A 24,867-nucleotide genomic window follows, 5' to 3' on the forward strand; every position below is an offset into this window, starting at 1 on the left:
GGAGTATAATTACACTTATACACATTGTTGTGATATGGGGTAGGATCCTTTTTAATTAGTTGTAAGACATGTAATAATAACCTGATAGGTGATCTGAAGTGAATCTAGTATCATGCGTGAGTTTTCCTTCTTTAGGCCGTAAGATCTTGAAGAAAAGGAATGCATTGTCTTATCTTTACCTCCACGTGTGACCTATGCTTTGCTTTGCCTCTAATTATTGCCCAATAGATAAATGTTTTTAGAGCAAGATATCAAAGTAAATTGTAGAACACTGGTGATGTCACAACCTATGTGAGCTTATCCATGCATTTGTTGATTAGTTCAACATTTCTGTATTTCCCATTCTTTAACCCTTTTCTTTATGAGAGAGCTCAGAGACCTGAATGAAGGACAGGATCGGGGAGCATGGAGGTCCTAATTCTGATGCTGCCATTAAGACCTGTGCCCTGTTTTGACCTCAAAGATTTCTCTGTGAAATGAGATAGGTGTGTGCATGTGTGTGTTTGTGTGAATGTGTTTGCACATACACACATGTGTGTGCATTTAAGATAATTTTATAACAATTTAAAAAGCTACTCTTTATTAGGCACCTGCTATGAGCTGGGTATCATATACCCATTATCTCATTTAATCTTATCAACAACACTCTAAGTTTATATCATGATTCCCATTTTACAGGGGAGGAGACATCAGTTTCCTTAAAGAGGAGCTTTCCAACCACCAAAGTGGTAGAGCTGGCAGTCAAAGCAAGGTTGGACTGACTGTACACTCTCTCATCTAAATAGTCTACAGGCCCTTTAAGGAGGTCTTGGTTTAAATAGGCTCCAGTCTCTTTTAAACATGTGCTTTATGTTGAATGCTGTATTAGTTCATTCTCCCTATAAAGAACCACCTGAGACTGAGCAATTTATAAAGAAAAGAGGTTTAATTGATGCACAGTTCCACAGGCTGTACAGGAAGCATGGCTTGGGAAGCTTCAGAAAACTTAAAATCATGGCAGAAGAAGAAGGGGAAGCAGGCATGTCCTATATGGCTGGAGCAGGAGGAAGAGAGAGTAAAGGGAGGGATGCTACACACTACACACTTTTAAACACCCGTATCTTGGCCTGGAGCAGTGATTCACACCTGTAATCCCAGCACTTTGGGAGGCCAAGGTGGGCGGATCACCTGAGGTCAGGAGTTCAAGACAAGCCTGGCCAACATGGTGAAACCCCATCTCTACTAAAAATACAAAAATTAGCCAGGCGTGGTGGTGTGCACCTGTGGTCCCAGCTACTAGGTAGGCTGAGGCAGGAGAATCTCTTGAACCCTGGAGATGGAGGTTGCAGTGAGCCAAGATCACACCACTGCACTCCAGCCTAGGTGACAGAGCATGACTCTGTCTCAAAACAAAAACAAAAACAAAAAACCAAACAAACAGATCTCATGAGAACTAACTCACAATCACAAGAACAGCAAGGGGGAAATCTTCCCCCACCATGCCCCTCCTCCAACATTGGGGATTATAATTCAACATGAAATTTGGGCAGGGACATAAATCTAAACCATATCCAACACTTTCCAGAATTTTAGTAGTCAAAAAGCATTAGATGGCCAGGTGTGGTGGCTCATGCTGGTAATCCCAGCAGTTTGGGAGGCCAAGGCGGATGGATTGCTTGAGTCCAAGAGTTCGAGGCCAGCCTGGACAATGTGGCAAAACCGTTTTGTACAAAAAAGTACAAAAATTAGATGGGTGTGGTTGCACATGCCTGTAGTCCCAGCTACTTGGGAGGCTGAGGTGGGAGGATCACCTGAGCCCGGCAAGTCGAGGCTGCAGTAAGCCATGATTGTGCCATAGTACTCCAGCCTGGGAAACAGAGTGAGACCTTGTCTCAATAAATAAATCATTAGAGTTCCTGGCTGCCTAACAGGAATCATTTCTGTTTCTTCTCCCTATACACATTGAGCATCAGTCGTGGACCTGGGATGCTTTTAGATTTCCATCTATTATGACTTAAAGACTCATCCTTTTGTTTATCTAGTTTTTCTCACAATATAAGTTAAGCAGGTTTAACTGCGGAATCTGTGTCAAATCATTGCACCAAATCATTACGTTTTGCCCTTCAGTTCACTGATACCTTCACAAGGATGAAAGTGTCCATTCTTACAGACCAGGGAGCATTCTCACACTTTATGCCTTTGAGCAGCACTCAAAGTAAATAGTGATCACAAGAAACACAGTATTTAAAAATAGTCTGTCTTCGCATCTAGAAGGGTTTTCAGTGTGCTGTGTTTTAAGCTGGAAAGATAGTAAGTACTATTGTATCTCACTCAAGTCTGAAAGGAGTGACCAGTGGGTAGAAAGTAGATGGAAAGTATTTATTTTGTCAGGTCTCTTGGCTGGATTGAGTGAACCCCTCATAAAGCCAAGCTGGAATGTGTACTTCGTATTATTAATAACCAAAATAGAGTACCCAGAACAGCACGATGCCCTCAAAATGCCTGGATAGCCTAGAAGAGCCGTAGCTCTTAGACTCATAGTGGGGAGGGATTTTCTGACAAGTAAGACCACTTTATGGGGTACCGTCGGACTCCACAGGAGAGTGGTGGGCCACTGTCCCTAAAGGTGAAGAAAGATGGGTTGCTGTTATGAAGGGGACATTCTTATCCATTCATTTAGTCATTCATTCATCTATCCATCCATTCACTCGTTCTCAGAATTGCTGCTGAACTCCTGCTGTATCAGGTAACATGCCGGGTGTTGGGGAGAGAAAGAAGACATGGCCGGGTGCTATGGCTCATGCCTGTAATCCCACCACTGTAGGAGGCTGAGGCGAGCGGATCACGAGGTCAGGAGTTTGAGACCAGCCTGACCAACATGGTGAAACCCTGTCTCTACTAAAAATACAAAAATTAGCCAGGCGTGGTGGCAGGTGCCTGTAATCCCAGCTATTCAGGAGATTGAGGCAGAAGAATCACTTGAACCTGGGAGGCGGAGGTTACAGTGAGCTGAGATCGCACCATTGCACTCCAGCCTTAGCAACAGAGTGAGACTCTGTCTCAGAAAAAAAGAAAGAAAAAAAAAAAGAAGACACACCTTAGGCAAGTGACTCACCTCTTGTTTCTTCACAATAGAATATAGAATGTGGCCTCAGGGTGTTGAGAGGATTAAATGCAGTAATTCATGAGAAAGGCTTTGAACTGTGCTTGGCACATGGTAAGTGCTCACAAAAGGATTATTACTGCTGCTTCTATTGCTGCTACTGTTCTTAGTATTATTCAGGGAGCTCAGAGTTTCAAGCAGTGGTTCTTAATGGGCTGGGGTGGGGCCACCGGGGAGGGGATGTTTGCCTCTAGGGGGCATTTGGCAATGTCTGGAGACATTTTTGGTTGTTACAGCTGGGGAGGTGCTATAGACATCTAGTAGGTAGAGGCCAGGGTTGCTGCTAGACACCCTACAGTGCACAGCATAGACCCTCCTCCCACAAAGAATTATCCAGTTCAACATGCTAATAGGTTGAGAAGCACTGGAGGAAGAGGCATGTAAACCAATAATTAAAATCTGTTGGAATACAGCTATCTGACAGATGTCAAAAAAAATGGAGCCCTAGTGAGGCAAATAGAGCTCAGAGGATATTTTGTGGTTATTTATCTCCTTCAGTCCCCACAGCTATTCTTCGGTGCCCACATACAGATGAGGAAGTGAGGCAGCAGGAGCTGAAATGATGGATTAAGGTCACCTGGTTAGAAATGGAGGATCCAGAGTTTACTGCCAGGCAGTCTGACCACATATTCCAGGAGCTGAACCACCATGCATTGGAACAGAAACACAAAATCTGGGAGGGATTCATTGGGTAGGCCATGGTTGGAGGGTATCCCGATGGCTGGCATGTGGCCCATGGGAAAATGCTAACAAGTTTGTGGTGACAAGAGTGTTATACTAATCAGTGCCAGATTTGAGGCATTGCAAGTGGTTAGAATGGCTTGAACTGAGAAGTATGACAGTACGTGGAAATGAGACTGGGAAGGCGGTCATGGGAGCTGGACTGAGGAGGTGCCTAGAGGACCTTTATGCTGTGGAATGTCGAGTCACTGAAAGCTTTAAGCGAGGATTGGAAGGTGGAAATTGGCTGATGAAAAAACCTTTTAGCAATGAGGAAGTTGTGTTGGAAGAAGGAGAAATTAGAGGAAGGAAGACCAGTTAGAATGTTGTAACATCACAGGTGAGAGATGCTGAGAGATAGAGAAAAGGCTATATTTAAAAGAGTTGACAAAGAAAACTTGAAAATTACTCAAACCTCATTCAGCGAAGATTTCTGGGGTGCCTGCTATGTGCTTCATATCCCTGCATGGCCTGTAGCCCCCAAGACCCTGGAGTTAATCTCCCCGCATTAAATCCTATACCACTTAATGAGCTGTGTGACTTGGGCAAATATCACAGTCGCCCCTGGCCTCCACTGCTTTTCTGTGAAATGGAGATTCTGATCATAGTGTCTACCTGTTAGGGTGCTCTGAGGATTGAACAAAAGAAGCTCAGTAACTTTGAGCTCTTGTTATTGCTGCTGCTTATTTGCTAGGGAAGGAAGAAAAAAAGAAACCAGAAAACTCTTAAATGATGAGCATTGTGGAGTTCTGCTGAGGGAAAAGAGAAGAAGGTGTCTGAAATGCCCCTTGGGCTTCAAACCCTACATTTTCCAATAGACAAATTTTATTTCTATTGTTCAAGTGCAGAGTGTCCATCACAGAAGTCACTCCCTGAGGGTTGGGCTGGGCTGCCTACACCATGATGCTCTGTCTTTGTGGCTGGAGCTGGCTTCAGCACAGCAAGTTTCTATTCCATTGAGAGGGTTTACTGTGGGCATCTAGAATGTCATCTTTATCCTTAGCCTTACCGGAGACTCTCAGTCTCACATTTATTAAGTAGACACTAGGGCCGGCTCCACTGATCTCTGTCCCCCCTGCTTCTCTGATTGGTTTGAGACACAGTTTCAGAGAACCTGAGGGACCCAGTGGGCTCAGGCAGCCTCAAAGGAGCAGGTCACCTGACCAGTGGAGTGACCATTGATTCCAAGGTGTGACCGAGTGAAAGGGCTTAAATCCCCAATGCCTGACTGCGATTAAACCCTAATGAGGTGTGTGGATCTTCTAGGGGAAGGGCCAGGCCCCTTTAATAAGGACGCTTCTGAATAAAGAGACAATGACGCTAATCCCAATTCCACTAGGACTGAGTTTGATGTCCTAGGGCAAGCTGCTTAACCCGAGCTGGGGCTCAGCAGTTCAGCTCATAGAGGACACAAAAGATGCATCCATCTCTAGACTCTTACCTCTGAGATGTGAGGGAGTGTGCAGGCGATTGTAACTGGGAAACTTCCTACAGAGCTGGTGTAATAATAAAATAGAGCTACCACTTACTGATTGTTTACTTTCCTCTAGACTCTGTTCTAAGTACTTGAATCCTCTAGCTCATTTAACTCTTGCAAGAAGCCTACAAAGTAGGTACTGTTTTTATTCCTTTATTTAAAAACAGGGTCTTTCTCTGTCACCCACACTGGAGTGCAGTGGTGCGATCATGGTTCACTGTATCCTTGAACACCTAGGCTCAAGCAGTTCTTCTGCCTCAGCCTCCTCAGAATGTTTCTGAGGGCAGGTTGGTCCAATCCCCTCAGAGTGAGCAGGTTATCTCACTCTTTGGAAGGCTGGCTTCTTCCCTGCCTCACTTCAGTCCCTGCCTCCAGCAAGTTACTGAAGTCCTCAGAGGCCTCTCCACTGTGAGATGGGCACTGTCTGTTCGTGGGACTACAGGTGGATACCACCAGACCCAGCTAATTTTTAATTTTTTTTTTTTTTTTTGCTAGAGACAGGGTCTCACTGTGTTGTTCAGGCTGGTCTGAAACTCCTGGCCTCAAGCAATCCTCCCACCTCGGCCTCCCAAAGTGCTGATATTACAGCTTTGAGCCACCATGCTCAGTCCGAAGTAGGTTCTATCATCATCATCTCATTTTATGGATGAGCAAATAAATCCCAAGAAGTTAAATAACTTGTCCAAGTCCAGACAGCCAATAAGCGATTAAACTGGGATTTGAGCCCCAGGAGGCCAGACTCCAGAGCCCACACAACTGAACCCTTGTGCCATATTGCTCACTTGCATCAATGGTGAGTATCCCCTCACTGACATGTAGACCTCTTCGTAAAGCTTTTACTCCAAGGAAAAGGCTGGAGGGAGAGGGAAACGTGATTCAAGAAAACTGGGCTGTCTGGCATGGTGCTGTGGCACTCCATATGGGGAATACTGTATTTTCAAAGAAAGGGTGTGTTAGAAAGGGAATGATCATGGACATTACATCAGATAGACTTGGTCCCTTAACGACACTAAACCTAAGGCTCCTCCTCATATTAAAGGGATCACAGTCCTCATTCGGATGATTGTGGGGAGTGAGGGAACCTAGCAGAGTGGCTGGCGTGTCACTGGCATTTAGGAAACGCTATTTCCTTCCCCCATCTGTCTGTCTTCTCTCAAGCGAACTGAGTAGACAAAAGATAATTATACCTGGAGTACTTGCATTTCTTTGGCAGTAGAATAAAGTAATTTTGAAGTAATTTTGTAGTTTTGAAGTTGAGGTTTCCATGAATTTGATTTGGCGGTCACTCTGTCCCAAGAAAGCCTTTATCTTTGACATCCTCACATGCCACAATTGCTTATCTCCCCGTTCCCAGTGCAATTGTCCTAGAAGCTTCTGTACTGACTAGTCTTGGAGAAAGCCACAAAACATTCATCTTTTGTGATCCTCAAAGAATAAAATCATGAGGAGCCCTCACTGACTGACGGGGAAGCGAAGAATGAATGCTTCGGTTTGCAGGGATGATGATGTGCAGCAGTCTTTTTTCAGGGTATGAAACAATCCCAGATGTTTTAAGATCTTGAGTGTCTTCAGAGGATCTCGAGTGGTCTCATGGCCGCCATTTCTTCTGGCCATAGCCTCGCTGAAGGGAGTAGCATTTCACAGGAGTGGGTTTAGGGTTGGATGAGGCATCCATTCGGAAGGACATGGGATTTTTCATTCTAAGTGCCTTGCCATAGAGCAAACGACAGGGGTCTATTCCTCTCTCTCTCTGGAGAACGTTTCTGGGAGCAGGTTGGTCTAATCCCTTCAGAGTGAGGAGGTTATTTCACTCCCTGGAAGGCTGGCCTCTTCCTTGGCTCACTTCAGTCCTTGCCTCCAGCGAGAGGGGTCTCTCCAACACAAAACTGACACAGTCAGTTCGTGACAGTTTCTCTGAAGAAAGTCCCGGGGCTTTCATCTGCCTGGCTGGCACTAGGTCTGGAACTGCTTGGAGCATGAGCCTTTTAGGGGGGTCTCTTCCCATCGGTTTTCTCTCTCTCTCTCTCTCCCCGACTGCTCCAGTGACTCTTTATGTTGGAGAACAGGAACTTGACCATTGGTTTTCGCTTTATGACCTCTCTGGGATTCCCTGCTTCCACCCCCAAGATGGCGTCTCACTCTATTGCCCAGACTGGAGAGCAGTGGTGTGATCTCAGCTCACTGCAACCTCCGCCTCCCGGATTCAAGTGATTCTCCTGCCTCAGCCTCCTGAGTAGCTGGGATTACCGGCCTGCTTCACCACCCCAGCTAATTTTTGTATTTTTAGTAGAGACAGGGTTTCACCAGGTTGGCCAGGCTGGTCTCAAACTCCTGACCTCAGGTGATCTGCCTGCCTCAGCCTCCCAAAGTGCTGGGATTATAGGTATGAGCCACCGTGCCCGCTCAGGACTTTTTTTTTTTTTAATGCTTTCCAAATAGAGCCTCGGATACTTTGCTCAGTATTTAGGCCTTAGACTGTGTTTGTTGCGTATTACTTGGCACTGTTTATTATTTTTTTCATTAAAAAAATTAAAAAATAACATATAATAATTGTATGTATTTATGAGGTACATAGTGATGTTTCCATACCTACAGTGTATGGTGATCAGATCAGGGTAATTAGCATATTCATCATCTCAAACATTTATCATTTCTTTGTGTTGGGAATCTTCAATATCCTCCTTCTAGCTATTTGAAACTTTATACAAGATTATTGTTAACTGTAGTCATCCTGCATATAGAACACTAGAATTTATTCCTGTTATCTTGCTGTAATTATGTCCCCTTTAACAAATCCTTCCCTATCCCTCCCTCCCCGACTCTTTCCAGTTAGCATCATTTATTAGGCACACATTCTGTTAAGCTGGGTGCTAGAGAGTTTACATATATTACTTATATTACTTAGCTTCATTTGCCTCTCGCCATTGCACCAAGAGGTGGCCGCTGTTGCTGCCCCATTTTACAGAGCACAAAGTTCTTGTAGCTAGCTAGTGACCAAAGTAGGACTTGAGTCTAGTTAGATCTCTCTGACTCCAGAGGCCACGCTCTCTTAATCATACTCTCCTTGGCTTGACACAGTGGGCTTAGAGAGTACATAAATGGATCAAGACAAATTCCTCTTGATGAAGGGAAAACCCACTCGAACGACATGATGAGAAAGCTCCTTTGTGACAGTTAGTGCTTGCCTTCTAACACAGAGCTCTCTCTCCTGTCCTCTCCCTGTATTTGTAAGCTTTCTGACATACAGAGAGCCTCCATGACAAGGCTAGGGTGCCAGACTGTTGGATGGCTTACTGACTCATTTTATTGGCTGTGCTCCTTGGGCCTGACTCCACCATGCTTTAGTGGAGAAGGATTTAGTCTAAGATGTGGGCAGTGGCATGTGAGGAGTGGGCAACGTGCTGTGGTCCTGGGTGTGAACCTTTGATGTTGTCATGGCAACCAGAGTTGCCATTCCTCAGATGAGAGGGCAAGAGGTTATGAACTGCCAAAATGTCCTCTCCATACCCAAGGAGATGTTGGGTAATTTGCATGACCCATAAACATTTCCCAAGACCGTGGCTCTGCTCTCCTGCCAAGACTGTGGTTCTGCCCTCCTGCCAAGACCCGAGTCACTCACTTGCTCACTCTCTTACTCATTTGTTCACTCGCTCATTTATTCTTTCATTCAACAAACTTGATTGCCTACTGTGCTAGATGCAGGGATGTAATAATGGTGAATAAAAGACAGACATGGTCCCTGCCTTCTTGGAGCTTATAACTAGGAGAACCAAATGTTCCAGGTTTTGTGGTTCTGGAGTAATTGTTAATAGTGCCCCTTTCCCTCTCAAAAGTGTCCTGGGGCTGGGCATGGTGGCTCATGTCTATAATCCTAGCACTTTTGGAGGCTGAGGCAGGCAGACTCTTGAGCTCAGGAGTTTGAGACCAGCCTGGGCAACATGGCAAAATCCCGTCTATATTAAAAACAAAATGTCTTGGTTTGAAAGATAAAATATGGGATTATAAATCATGCTGCTATAAAGACACATGCACACGTATGTTTATTGCGGCACTATTCACAATAGCAAAGTCTTGGAATCAACCCAAATGTCCATCAGTGACAGACTGGATTAAGAAAATGTGGCACATATACACCATGGAATACTATGCAGCCATAAAAAAGGATGAGTTCGTGTCCTTTGTAGGGACATGGATGCAGCTGGAAACCATCATTCTCAGCAAACTATCGCAAGAACAGAAAACCAAACACCGCATGTTCTCACTCATAGGTGGGAATTGAACAATGAAATCACTTGGACTCTGGAAGGGGAACATCACACACTGGGGCCTATTATGGTGAGTGGGGAGTGGGGAGGGATGGCATTGGGAGTTATACCTGATGTAAATGACGAGTTGATGGGTGCTGACGAGTTGATGGGTGCAGCACACCAAAATGGCACAAGTATACATATGTAACAAACCTGCACATTGTGCACATGTACCCTAGAACTTAAAGTATAATAATAAAAAAGAAAGAAAGATAAAATATATGGTGACCCTACTTATAGACAGTGGGAGAACCAAACCTTATGCATGTTCTTACACAAATAATTGCAACTGAAAGCCAGATGAAAGTTGCAAAGGAGAGGGAGCTAGAGCTGTGGGATACCCGAAGAGGAGAACTGATTTAATAAGGCAAGGATTCCAGGCAGAGGGGGCTGAGTCAAGGCCCTGGATGGGAGGAAGCAACATGCCATGGCTGAAGACTTGAGAGAAGTGAGCAAATGTGGCCAAAGGGCATTTAGCAAAGGGAACTTAGAAAGCAATTTGGCTGGAGACAGGCAGGAGTCAAACCACGCAGGGGTTGATTTTGAATTTTATCTTAAGAATACTGTGAAGCTTACAGTTATGTTTTCAGCGGCAGAGTGATAGGATCTGGTCAATCAGTACATTGCCATTTTGGTCCTTCATATGGGTTTACCAAAGGGTTTTATGTTATTCATTCGTTAATTCAATGACTCAACTAAATGGAGTGACAACTGTGGCACTCTGCTAAATGTTTTGCTGTGGACTTCTGAACTGAATTGTCCTCAGTGGTGCCAAAACTCAACTCTTGCAGAAAACCTTTATGGGCCCTTTACCTGCTTGGCCCCATTTGCCCTACACTCGCTAGTTGTCCTACACTCGCTAGACTCTCTTGGGTGACCTTCGCTTTTCTCTGTCCCCTTCCCATGACTGTGAGCTCTTTGAAGTTGAATCTGTGTCTTTTATCACTATATCCCTTCTGCCTGGCACAGTGGCTGGCCAATAGAAGATGCTAAAGGGTTGAGGAATGAAGGAATGGTGGTTTTGTATCTGGTTTTTTTTTTTTTTTTTTTTTTTAGACAGAGTCTTGTTCTGTCTCCCGGGCTGGAGTGCCTTGGCATGATCTTGGCTCACTGCATCCTCCACCTCCCAGGTTCAAGCAATTCTTCTGCCTCAGCCTCCCTAGTAGCTGGGACTACAGGCATGCACCACCACACCCAGCTAATTTTTGTATTTTTAGTAGAGATGGAGTTTACCATATTGGCTTGGCTGCTCTCGAACTCTTGACCTCATGATCTGCCCGCCTCGGGCTCCCAAAGTGCTGGGATTACAGGCATAGACCACTGTGCCCAGCCTTTGTATCTGTTTTGAAGATCAAGAGACCTTCATTTAGAACCTTCACAGAAGGAAAGCAAAAAATTCTTTTATTACTACGTTAAACAAGTCCTTTCTTTTTGGTCTGGTTGTCAATAGTACTTCTCTGGATCCGCCTCCTGGATTCAAGTGATTCTCCCGTTTCAGCCTCCTGAGAAGCTGGGACTACAGGTGCATGCCACCACACCCAGCTAAGACAAAAACTCACCTTTTTGTCATCTTTATGCATGAGCAGATTCCCTTGGTATCTATAGCCGTCAAAACTTTACATATTTCCATATTTAGGGACATAAGAAGTTTTAGGAAAGCGGTGTGTTGGAAAGTACAGCACCTGAGATGTTCATGGAAATCCTTGTTGTGACTTCAGAGTGCAGATCCAGAGCAGCCTTTGTCGGCCCTGGACCATCCCCTATTTCAAGCAGCCTTTTGTCCAGGAAGTTTAGGTAGCAGCTCAGGCAGCAGGTGAGCTCTGGAGAGTGCAGATTCGGGTTCTTTGAGCCCAGGGGCACAACTCTGAGTTGAAGTGTGTCCTTTTGGTTGTTGCTTTGAATTCAGAAGAGCTGCCCTTTCACCAGCAAAGCAGTCACACAAAAGATGCGTCAATGTGTGCAAGATCAGGCCTGCAGCCTCCAGCCTGTGTCTACAGGCCTCCGAGTCATTATTATTACTGTTTCTATCCCTGGGGTTATTGATTTCATCACTGTTCAGTGAAGGAGATCTAAAGCTTTTAAGCCAGAAATTAAAGAGGTAATGGAAATTGGCATGCCACTGGAAAATGAATTTGCAAATGAGAATTCAAAGTTCTAAAAAAACTCCCATAAAAATAAAACCAAAACCCAGAAGTGAATGCTCCTGTGACTGCATTTTTATACAAATGTGCATGGGTTTGTTCTCGTTTAGATTGTTGCTGTATACATTATGGAATAATGAGATTCTGATGGTGTCTGGTTCCTACAATTGCTCTTATTACTTATCATAATAAAATGTATTCATTTATATAACTAATATTTACTTAGTACCTATCATGAAGCAGGTGCTGTGTTTGGCTCTAGTGATTAAAAAATAATTAAAAATGCAAGATGCCGCCACCCTGTCCTCAAGGAGCTTGAGGTTCAGTATTAATTATATCACTAGCTAATTCTGGCATAGTGCTTACTGTGGACAGGAACTGCTCTAAATGCTTTATGTGTAGTAACTCATTTAAATATTACAGTGATCCTATGAAGTAGGGTAAGCAACAGAGGAGCAGAGAAGTTAAATAATTTGCCCAAGCTGAAGTGAGAGGTGGAACTGTGATCCAGCCAAGGCAGTCTGGCTCTAGAATCCATGCTTTTTAGCCATGATGCTCTACTCTAGTGGATAGTTACAGCCCAGTATGATTGGTTCTAGAAGACAAGGAATCACTCAGGTCCTTAGTCACAGAGCAGGAGTCTCTGACTCAACTTATGGGACCCCCAAGAGGACCTTCATTGACCTGTGAGTCAACTGCAGAGAGTCATGATTACTTCCTGGTTGTCCTTTAGAGTGACAGGGCTTTGTGTCTTAACATAAGGTGTTGAGGCTGGATCCCTTTTCGATCTAAAACCAATGTCCATGGATTATCATTCAGGTCTACAATTAAGAGAACCTTATCACTTTATATTGGGAACATTTATTTTTCCTTCCTTCTCTTTGGAAATGGGCAGAAGAGATGAAAATCCTGCTGGTGCAGCTTAGCTTTACTGAGTAGGTGAGTTTTTAATCTTTTGTTTTTTTACAAATGGAGATAAGAAATACAAATGATGACTTCTCTATGCTGTCCTTTTTTTTTAATTGGAAGAAGGTGACATGACAGATGAGCTTTAGAAAAATGTTTAGAAGCTGAACAGAGAACTATCTGTGGAAGGTAGAAGGCTAGAGTTAAAAGAGAGGACTTTTAACCAGCCTTAGCTCTGACACTTCCTAACTACTATAACCGTGGACAAGTTACTTCTGTTTTTCTGCAGTCTCACTTGTAAAATGGGACTAGTAATAGAATCAGTGATTACAGGATTTTGTGAGGACTAAATAGGATAAGAAGGCAGAATCTGGCACATTGCAAGTGCTGGCAGCTGTGATTAATTTTAGGAGTATTCTAGAACTTTCCCTGAAGTTTCTAGCGTTGTCTCCACTTCCTTGTTTCTCCCCTTATCAAACTATGCTCACAGGAGATTTGGTGACTCATTCTTAAGGAGGCACAGAGAATGATTTTTTTTTTTTTTTTTGGTACGGAATCTTGTTCTGTAGAGGGCAGTCTTGTTCTGTGGAGGCTGGAGTACAGTTGCACGATCGTGGCTTACTGTAGCCTCTGCCTCCTGGGCTCAAACGATCCTCCCACCTGAGCCTCCTGAGTGGCTGGGACTTCAGGCACATACCACCATACTTGGCTAATTTTTGTATTTTTTGTAGAGATGGGATTTTGCCATGTTGCCCAGGCTGGCCTTGAACTTCTGGGCTCAAGCAATCCTCCTGTCTCAGCCTCCCAAAGTAGGGGGATTACTGGCGTGAGCCACCATGCCCAGCTGGAAATGAAATCTTAATTTGTGATTAATATTAATGACTCAAAAGCAACAAAAAGCCCTAAGTAAACAGCTACAATAAAAACAAGATAGCAGAATCTTCTCTTTTTCATGATGTTATTGATCATATAAATATTAAATTTCAGGCTCTGTTCAATGCAATGACAATGGAAGGAATAGTAACCTTCCATTTAGTGCACCGTGTAATGAATCAGAATTCCTGTAGCTGCTTTTGTAGTCTAGTACAGTTGGTTTGTTTTCTTAATAGAAATTGGATAGACCCACTTTTAATGGGAATGATCTCAAGTGCAGAGAGAGCAAGGCATATATCAAACACACTCCTCAGGACCAGGGCAATTTTTCAACATCAGTTGGCAAATTTGTTATTCAGCCTGTAGAGCGTGAGTCCAAACTGAGATGAAAGAGTGACAGCTTGTTGGTCTGAAAGTTTATTGATCATATCAAAGTATACACATCTATCCCTGATTCCTTAGTGGACTTGATACTTTCCTTATGGTTTAAAATTTATCTTATTTCTTCCTTCCATATAGTCAGAAAGAGACAGAGGAAATGCATTCTCCATCATAAGGCACAATTTGGAAGGTAAAAGAGTGCCCCCAAATATGGCCTGGTCTCGTAAGATAATATTTAGATAGATTAGTCATTAGTGAATACCTTAGGTGCTAATGAATTGAGTCTCAGAAATCCCCATTGTAAGGGAGTAACTGGTGGTAGCAAGGAAAGCTAGCGTGTCTAAGACCATATGCCATGAGCAAGCATGCTAGCCCACCCTGGGTTTCTCTCTCCTCTGCTCCAAACAGACTCTCCACTTGCCCTGTCCTTTCTGCCCGTGGCCTTCACTTTAGATTTATAACCAGGCTGTAAAGTTCTGATGAAAACTTACTGCCTGGCTCCCCGAGGACCTGAGGAAAGGCTAATATTTGCAGTAGGAAATATTTTGTCCAATATTTTTCTAATATACTCCAAAATAATATTTGCAGTAGGTGTATTTTCCTACTTAGGGCAGTAGGAAAATACACGTCATTGTGATATCCACCACAGCACTTAAGGTGCCTCTTTCTTTGCCTTTTTATGGTCTGGTCTGCTTTTTATGAGGGACTCTGAAGTGGTGTGGCAGTTAGGAAGGCCGCTCGATCATGGTGTGTCCACTCAGGTCAGCCCAGGCCTGACTGCCACGTTGGCTGTCTGTCTGGGTGGGAGGTAAAGGCACACGTGCGTCAGCCTGCATTCTCTTCCCTTCGTCTTATTGCAGATAGTGGGGTGCCCCAGACTGAGTGTGAGCCACCCTGCCCTTCCCAGAGGTGGGAAGCTGTGCGTCTGAGATGGAGAAAGAAAAGAACTCGAGGTGGAGAGAAGTGCCTATGCAGAGTTTAGGATGGTGAACTTCCTGTTGACAATTCTAAGAGCATTGTTTGCTAGCTTTGCTGCGCACCAGATGTGTACTGTACACACAGCACTTTACCATTCTCAGTGTCATGAGTCCCCTGGGGGCAGCAGTGTTGCCCACTGTACTAGGCCCTCACCAGGGCTGAGTTAATCTGTACTCTAGGAAGTGCTCCGAAAGGGTTCCTATTACTAATACTCCTGAGTAAGACATGACAAGGCACAGTGCATGATGTCTTATGTTCATTTTTAAACAACTCTGACAACAACCTTGCATGGAAGGTATTAGTCCCTCATTTTATAGATGAGGAAACCAAGGTTCAGAGAAGCTGAACAACTTGCAAGGCTGAACGGTTACTACTTTATCCAAGAACTTCCCCTGTTGCAAGAGTGATGTATGAGGTGCTTCCACCGTCTCCCTCTCTGTACTGAATCTAAGACATCTCTGAATCAGCCACAAAAGTGCCTCGCTGGGTGTGGCCCCAGAAATCCTCTCTGAGACCCTCCCATAGTTGTTTGAAATATGAACTCACCTTGCCCTTGGATGTAAAGCTGCCCTTCCCCCAGCCACAGAAGATTCACTTATATGTGAAATACTTCTGAAGCAGGTGAAAGAAAAAGTAATTGTGGCAAGCAAATTAAATATTGTCTTTCCACTTCAAACCCGAGGCTCTTCCGCCACAAATGTGCGAGGAGGTGGAGAGATGTTGCTGCCCTGCTGCTGGGGTTTTGAATCATTAGGGGCATTTATGAGTAGTAATGAATGTGGTCTGCCAATTGCCTTTCTCGCAGGGGTTGTGGCTTTCCTTCCAACTGCTAATGGCTGGAATAGGCTCACTTTTAATACACTTTAGGAGCCACTTTCCACACTCATGCCCTCACCCTGCCTCAATCCCTGGCTAAATCTCCAATTCATAATCCATTTGCTGACTGTGCCATTTAGGGAGTAAGAACATTGTGGCCACAGCCGCCATTGTACCCTCAGATGAAGTCCTTTCTCAAGAGACAAACAATCTGTTAGTAAAATGACCATACATCCTGGGTTGCACCCGTCCTGTGGTCCCAGCGTAGTTGTTAACAGAGCTACCTTTTTATTTGCAAGTTCCCTGCTTTGGACAATAGATCAACTGGTTACCCAGCTATTAGCATCCATGCATAGGGCACGAATCTGTTGTATTCTTCAGCCAGTCTGAGACAAGCCAAGAGATTACTGCTGCACCTTTGTTTGTCTTTCTTTTTGGTGGCACATAAGGAAACAGAGAAACAGATGATCTCACCGAGTGCACAGATCATAGGAGAAAAGCCACAGACAGTTAGTGGTCCCCTGCGGGTCATCATTCATCCCAGTGCAGCACTAACACTCATGATGGTATCACACGCTGTCTGGAGCAGTGATTCATTTAGCTGGCGTTGCCTGATGGGAGGAAACTGGTGGGGGAAATGTGGTGGGGGGTCCTGTGAGGGGTCCAGTTACCTCCTCCTCCTCTCTTTCTAAGCACATCAGCTACAGATCCGCCTCACTTTGTGAGAGGTTGCCATTTCTCTCTTCTGCCTGTCAGATAGTCCTAATGCATGGTGTGGGGGTGGGGAGGACAAGGGAGAAAGAGGGATACAGAATCTTTTAGATCTTGCCCTCTTTCAAGTCAGCTCTCCACCTCTTTTTAAAAGAAACAAATCATTATTATTTTGTTGTTGTTGTTGAGTTGCTTTTGTGTTTGTCTAATTTTAGAAAGAAGTAAAATGTTTTCTTCTCACACCTCTGGGAAGATAATATACCCAAATTTATTCATTTAGTTTGTTCATTTATTTATTGTTGACTTAAAACATTCACTCCTGGGCCATTTACTCGGTAGCTGAGTGGGTGCTGGAAATGCCAGCTTAGAGGCTAAAAAGGAAATTCAAGGAGGAATGGAATTAAAATGTAAAGTAATACCCTCTTATCTACAGTATCCCCCCCATCTAATTATCTGTCTACCTCTATTGAATTATCTATCTGTGTGAATTTTTTGATCCTCATAAGATCTCGCTGAACTTGATAATGGTTGAAGTTGTAAGTGAACAAATGATGCTCATTGAGTCTGAAATTATTGCGTAACATTCGTTGAACCTCTACCCTGTAACATTTTTTGAGCTAAACTGTACAGAGCTCAGTCGTGCCATTTCATCATCTGTGTGCTCATACATTCCTAACGGGCTGCCCTCCATTCACTTCTTAAAAGCAAATGCATTTAATTTTAAAATGTTTTACTTGAGCTCAAACAATTAAGATCATTAGAAAATACTTTGAAAATTAATAAAAATTAAAACTATACACTCCATTAGAATTATTATTATTGAGTTAAAAATGATGTTGCCAATTCAAGTGGTAACAGTCAGTTATAACCCGAGTTTGCTGATTCACTTGAATTCTGGTTGTTTGCCAGAGTTTTTCAGAGCCATAAGATCCAGATAGAAAATCAAACCTCATTCTCAGCATTGGGGCTTTCTAAAGCCTTATCAAAAGTTTGGTGACTCGTAGGAGAGCTTATTTTTCTCCTTTTCATTGAGTCTTGCTCTCAAGGAGTTAGTTCAGATCATCAGTGGCCCTACTTTGCCCATGACAACCCTTATGTATAATTTCCACAAAACTGCTTCCCCAAGGCATTTTGGTGCATTGCCCATTTTACTGAAGATTTGGCAGGGAGAGAGGAATTGACATCACAGATAGAACCCAGCTGAAATTGGATACTAGATGGAGTTGCTCTTCAAAGACCTGGGCATTGCCACTATGGAGCCTGAATTTCCCACCTGTCTGTTGACACCCCTTTTTGTCGCCTTATTTCTTCTTGTCCTCCTTTCTCAGGGCTTTTCTGTTTTCTCTGATCCCTCCCTCTTAGGGCATAAAAATCAACCTTATCCCACTTTAATTAATTTATTCTTTAATTTTATTTTAACGCAGAGTGACTCATCTCTAATCAGCTTCGACAGCCAAATGATGTTTGGTGTCTCCATTTGCATGTTCAAGGAAGCTGTCTAATTAGAAATGATCCCTCGTAAGGTCTCTTCCGCCTAAATTCTTGGACAATGGCTGTCCTTCTTCCTCATATGTCTAGAGGTGAAGATGGGAGTTGGGGAGGCGGCAGGCATTCTGGGTACCAAAGGTAGAGGAAAGGCAAAACCATCTGCTTTGGGCCAGACGGGGTTGAATCCTGACTGGGTGACCTAGGACAAGTTAATTAAGTTTCCTGAGCCTGTTTCCCCATCTCTAAGGTGGGGTATCATACTACTTTCTTGCAAGTTATGGAAAGGATAGAATGGAATCACACACAAGTTGTAGAAAGGATAAAACAGAATGACACTTCCAATGCACCTGGCGAAGGGCAGGCACTTAACAACTGTTAGTTCCCTTTTCCTTTCAGCTGATAAACGCTTTCCTTGAGGGTTACATAGGCAAACAGTAAATATTTATAAATTGCATAATTCAAGAAAAATGAAACTTGAAAAGGATTCTTCAGATTTTTTGATGAAACAAATCATCGTCCCTGTTGTCTTTCATGCAAATCTGTATTTTTGTTTGCAGTGCTGGGTTTGCTTATGATATTTATGTGCAATTCTCAGCACTGTGAGACTTGAGTGAGCCTAACCTCTCTTCACAACTTGATAGGAGTTGTAAATATTAGGTACTGATGGTATGATTTGAGGCAACCTAAGTGACTGATGCCTAGAGCCCTCCCTGCGGTATTATTCCCATCAGAGCTGAGTAGATAATGAAGATACAAACACTGGTGAAGGCTCGGTGGCTTGGTCTGATGGTACTCATATGGCACAGTGAAAATAGAGATGCTATCAGTGGAAAGGACCCACCATCTGTCTCCCCTCTAGAGCAGAGCAGAACATACCTCCGATGATTGTGACCATTGTCAATTAGGCTGATTTATGCAAAGACAGTCTGTACACATCCCATGCAGCCAGATTTTAAATTCTAGGGTGCCAGGGTTTGCTAGAAACAGTGGCCGGCTGTGGCCTTGCATAATATTCCATGTTCTCTTAGAGGGAGAGAAGAATAGACTCGGCACTTGACAGAAGGTGCTTTTTTCCCCGTATCGTCCAGTCAACTGTCTATGAGTCTGCCAAATCTAGCTCGCAGCCTCTTTTTGTACAACCCCTGAGCTAAAAATGGTTTTTGCATATTTAAAAGATTATTTAAAAGAAAGAAAAATACACAACAGAGACCATATGTGGCCCACTAGGGCTAAAATATTTACTATCTGACCCTTTATGGAAAAGGTTGTTGATCCCTTGTCCAGAGTGAAATAACTCAGATGAAAGAAGGCAAAATGTAATGATGATTGACTTTTCCAGTTGTAATCTGATTTGTGACAACCACTATATGCCTGTTTTAACAAAACTTAATGGGCATTACTTAGGATAAATGTAATTACATTTCAATATTTCTGTCTTGCTCTCCCTACATAGGGTTATTCCAGGTTTGCCCAAGGAACAGAATGTCTGTTTGTTGTTCTAGAAGTAGCTCCTGTGTCTGTCACCTCCTCTCCAAGGCTTCCACCTGTCGCTTTTATATCCCAGCTCACCCGTGTGAACAGCGTGTGTTTGGGCTGCCATGACAGCACGTCCTACCTTTTCTCCTGGCTTGAAAGAGGGTGGCAGGGGCCAGCTCAGGAAGAACTGCTGTGGAGTTTTTCACCTTCTCCTGCTTGTGATGAGGCTAGGGAGGGATTTTAAGCAGTATCTTTAATTGTTGCCGAAGTATGAACTCCGGGAAGGGGGCAACTGTGAAGCAGTGATGCATAGACTAAGTCTCCTGGAAGAAGCAGGGCTTGAATTAGACCCAGAAGGATGGGCACTGTTTGTGGGAGGGCACAGGTACGTAAGTACAGGGAACATGTCATGGAGTGTCTGCCCAGAGTGGGGAATTTATAGCAGTGTGAGATGAAAATGGGTCATCATTGTGGCCAGTTTGTTGGAAATTTTAAGGTGTATGGAATCCCAAATTCAGTAATCATTGAGGAGTCATTGTAGCTTATTTTTAAAAAGAGAGATGTGTGTGTGTGGTGTGGGGGTGGGTGAGAGTGGAATGACAATCATGAAATTGGTTACTGTTTGTTAAACCCTAACTGGGAGCCAGACATTGGGCTAAGGATGTTACTTGGACCATCTCATTTAATCCTCACAACAACCCTGTGGGGAAGGTTTTATCTCTAGTTTGCAAATGAGGGAACTAGGCTCAGAGAGGTTCAAACAACTTGCCCAAGGTTCTGAAGTTAATAACAGCCACAGCCAGGATGGCTCTTAACTCCCGCCCTGTGGAAACAAGCTCAACGTAAAACATTCTTACAAGACAGAAAAGCGTGAAAAAGCAACCAAAATCCTGCCTTGCAGAAATGTCCACTTTGAGTGAACATTCTTCTAGACATTTTTGTGTGTGTATATGCACAGCAACTTGTATACATATCGCATAATCTGGGCCACCCCATGCCTGCAAGCTTTCTATAAAAGTCACCATATTCTATATCCTAGTGTTTCCCCCCGACTTAACACTAATTTTCTAATTTTCACAACTGGGTGCATAGCATTTTGCTTTGGGATGGTACCCTCATCCACTTAACCAGTTCTTTCTAGATCATTGCAGGTTTTTGAGCAGGGGAATAATGTATTGGAACCTTTCTTTCTTTCTTTTTCTTTTTTTTTTTTTAAAAAACAAAAACTAAAAGAACAACTTTTAAACTGAGTCTTATGCTTTTTCCCTTTCTTTGCAGCATGCCCTTGATGCTGACAATGCGGGAGTCAGTCCAATAGGAAACTCCTCCAACAACAGCAGCCACTGGGACCTCGGCAGTGCCTTTTTCTTTGCTGGAACTGTCATCACCACCATAGGTACCCATTCGTTTGCTAATATCTCTTTCTCTGCAGGTCATCTTGAGTAAGGGTGCTTAGTCAGTGTTTTGTCCTCATAGCATAAACTATAGTTTGAGGTTCAGAGGAGGCTTACGAAACACTGTCATTTAAATTAATGCAGTCATTGTGCTGGCTTTCAACAAAAGCCAAAGCAGAATGAAGTATCTCTTTTTCCAGAATGAAAGGCTAGCGAACCTAATGAAAAGGTTAGAATGGAAAATATGAGTTGGTTGGTTGAATTCAGATGACTCATTTGAGCTCAACTTCCATTTTAAAAATTGTACTTCTTATTAAAGCTGTATAGTAAGGGACCAAAATGTTCTACAAAATTTGTTATAAAAACCAGTAACATTCTGACCCTCTCACCTTTTCTTACCTTCCCAGAGACCGTCACTTTCATCTGTTTTGATTGTTGATTTGAACATTCATCCCCATGTCTTTAAATATCTTGCTTGTACTTCTTCTGGAATTTTCAGTTTTGGGGATTTTTTTTTTTGACTTTGTATTGTGGAAGATGAGGAGTTAGTTCCTTCTTCCTACCTGCCCCACCACAGAAGGGCTCTTTTCCTGTCCTCCTGTCTTCCCAATATTTAATTAGATAGAAGTGAAACATCTGCATGATTTTGACTAGATAAATGCTTTCTGCAGCTGATCATAGAGTGAACTGCAATGACCTCTTTCCTGTATCAGTTTTTGTCTTATTTTTTGTGTATCTTTTTTTTCTGACACTTGGAGAGTTTCGTATTTTTGTCTTGGGGTTAACTGTATTTATTTGTTTATATTTATTTATTTATTTATTGAGACAGAATTTCACTCTTGTCACCCAGGCTGGAGTGCAGTGGTGCAATCTCAGCTCACTGCAACCTCCGCCTCCCGGATTCAAGCGATTCTCTTGCCTCAGCCTCCCATGTAACTAGGATTACAGGTGCCCACCACCATGCCCGGCTAATTTTGTATCTTTGAGTAGAGATGGGGTTTCACCACGTTGGTCAGGCTGGTCTCGAACTCCTGACCTCAGGTGATCTGCCTGCCTTGGCCTCCCAGGTGAGCCACCACACCTGGCCTAGCGGTTAACTTTATAAGTATAATGGCATATAATAATCTTAGTGTTCGATTTGTTAACCAGCATGTATTTGATCCCCATAATGGGTGATGATAACTCTTTTCTTTCTTTTTCCAACACAAAGTTTTGGTGGACATCATCTTTTAAATGATTGAACATGCTTATGTTTCTCTTATATGATTTGCCAGCTTTAAATGATAACTCTTGGCACTCAGCTATTACATATAAGGCAGTCAGTGACCTTAGCATCTCAACTTCCTTTCCCTCTTCCACTATCCACTCTTATTCATGGTATCATTCTATATAAGTTGTATCTCACTTTATTGTGCCTTGCTTTATTGTGTTTTAAGATGCTGAGTTTTTTTTTTTACTTTTTTTTTTTTTAAACAAATTTAAGCCGTGTGGCAATCCCACACTGAACAAGTCTATTGGTGCCATTTTTCCAACATCGTGTGCTCCATTCTGTGTCTCTGTCACATTTTGGTAATTTTCACAATAGTTTCAACCTGTTTCATTTTTTATTGTATCTGTTAAGGAGATCTGTGGTCAGTGATCTTTGATGTGACAATTGTCATTGTTTTGGGGTGCCACAAACCATGCCCTTTGAAGATGGTGAACTTAATCAATGAATGCTGTATGTTCTGACTGTTCCAGCAGCTGGCCATTCAGGCATCCCAGATCCCTGAGGCACAACGGTATTGAAATTTGGCCAATTAATAACCCTGCAGTGGCCTCTCAGTGTTCTAGTGAAAGGAAGAGTCAGTCGCATGTCTCTCATTTTAAATGTAAATCTAGAAATAATTAAGCTTGGTGAGGAAGGCACATTGAACTCTGAAACAGGCCAGCAGCTAGGTCTCTTCTGCCAAACAGTTAACAAAGTTGTGAGTGTAAAGGAAATTCTGTGTTTTTTTTTTTTTGAGAGAAGATCTCTCTGTGTTACCCACCCAGGAGTGCAGTGGTATGATCATGGTTCACTGCAGCCTTGATTCCTGGGCTCAAGGGATCCTCCCACCTCAGCCCCCTAAGTAGCTCAGACTACTAGTGTGCATCACCATTCCTGGTTATTTTTTTAAACATTTTTTCTAGAGATGGGGTTTCACTACGTTGCCGAGGCTGGTCTTGAACTCCTGGGCTCAAGCGATCCACCCACCTTGGCCTCCCAAAGTGCTGGGATTACAGGCATGAGCTGCTGTTCCTGGCCAGTAAAAATTCCTGAAAGAAATTAAAAGTGCTCCTCCAGTGAGTGAGCACACTAATGATAAGAAAGTGAACCAGCCTTATTGCTGATATGGAGAAAATTGTAGTGGTCTGGATAGAAGATCAAACCAGCCACAACATTCCCTTAAGCCAATATCTAAATCAGAGCAAGAGGGCTCTTTTCAATTCTATGAAGGCTAAGAGAGGTAAGGCGGCTTCAGAAGAAAGTTTGAAGCTAGCAGAGGTTGGCTTATGACATTTAAGGGAAGAAAGCCTTTTGATAACATAAAAGTGCAGGTTAAAGTGGCAAGTGCTAATGGAGAAGCTACAGCAAGTTATCCAGAAAGTCTAGCTAAGAAAGTGAATATACTAAACAACAGATTTTCATTATAGACAAAACAACCTTATATTACAAGGTGCCATCTAGGACTTTGATAGCTACAGAAGAGAAGTCAATGCCTGGCTTCAAAGCTTCAAATGATAGGCTGATTCTCTTGTTAGGGGCTAATGCAGCTGGTGACTTTATGTTGAAGCCAGTGCTCATTTACTATCCAGAAAATCCTAAGGCCCTTAAGGATTATGCTAAGTCTATTCTGCCTGCCTTCTATAAATGGAACTTCAAAGCCTAGATGACAGCACATCTGTTTACAGCATGGTTTACTGAAGAGTTTAACCTCACTGTTGAGATCCACTGCTCAGAAGAAAGATTCCTTTCAAAATAGTACTGTTCACTGACAATGCACCTAGCCACCCAAGAGCTCTTATGGAAATGTGTAAGGAGATAAATGTTGTTTTCATGCTTGCTAACACCACATCCATTCTTTAGTCCATGGGTGGAGTAATTTTAACTTTGAACTCTTATTGTTTAAGAAATACATTTAATAAGGCTGTAGCTGCAATACGTAATGATTCCTCTGATGGCTCTGAGCAAAGTAAATTGAACATCTTCTGGAAAGGAGTCATCATTGTAGATGCCATTAAGAACATTTGTGATGAATTGGAAGAGGTCAAAATATCAACCTTAACAAGAGTTTGGAAGAAACTCCAAGCCTCATGGAGGACTTTGAGAGGTTCAAGACTTCACTAGAGGAAGCCACTGCTGATGTGTTGGAATTAGAAGCAGCCTGAAGATGTGACTGAAATGCTCTATCTCATGATAAAACTTGAATGAATTAGGAGCTTATTCTTATGGACGAACAAAGAAAGTGATTTCTTGAGATGGAATCTGCTCCTGCCTGGTAAAGATACTGTGAACATTGTTGAAATGACAACAGAGAATTTAGAATATTATATCAACTTAGTTGATAAAGCAGTGGCAAGGTTTGAGAGGATTGATTCCAATTTGAAAAAAATTCTTCTGTGGGTAAAATGCTATCAAACAGCATTGCATGTTACAGAGAAATTGTGAACGGAAGAATCAATGAATGCAGCCAACTTCTTTGTTGTCTTATTTCAAGAAATTGTCACAGCCGCCCCAGACTTCAACAGTCACCATCCTGATCAGTCAGTAGTCATCAACATCAAAGGAAGACCCTCCGCCAGCAAAAACATTATGACTTGTTGAAAACTCAGATTATTATTAGAATTTTTGGCAATAAAGTTAAGACACAGCTATTGCTTTTTTAGACGTAATGCTATTGAACACTTAATAGACTATAGTAGAATGTAAACATAACTTTTATATGCTTTGGGAAACAAAAAAAATTGTGTGATTCACTTTATCATGGTGGTCTGAAGCCTAACTCACAATGTCTCTGAGGTATGCCTGTATAAC

The 24,867-nt window shown here is 42.9% G+C and overlaps 1 protein-coding gene across 4 annotated transcripts in view; it reads left to right on the plus strand.

The window, feature by feature from the left end:
* Positions 1–24,867, plus strand: part of KCNK10 (potassium two pore domain channel subfamily K member 10) — a 183,881-nt gene that overhangs the window by 102,703 nt on the left and 56,311 nt on the right. For all 4 annotated transcript variants that reach the window (XM_003902139.5, XM_021941446.2, XM_003902138.5 and 1 more), the window contains one exon: positions 20,695–20,812. In XM_003902139.5, coding sequence (XP_003902188.1) covers positions 20,695–20,812 — 118 coding nt within the window. The remainder of the gene's footprint in view (positions 1–20,694; positions 20,813–24,867) is intronic.

The sequence above is a fragment of the Papio anubis genome, chromosome 7 (assembly GCF_008728515.1).
Source record: "Papio anubis isolate 15944 chromosome 7, Panubis1.0, whole genome shotgun sequence".
In the NCBI taxonomy this organism is placed as follows: Eukaryota; Metazoa; Chordata; class Mammalia; order Primates; family Cercopithecidae; genus Papio; species Papio anubis.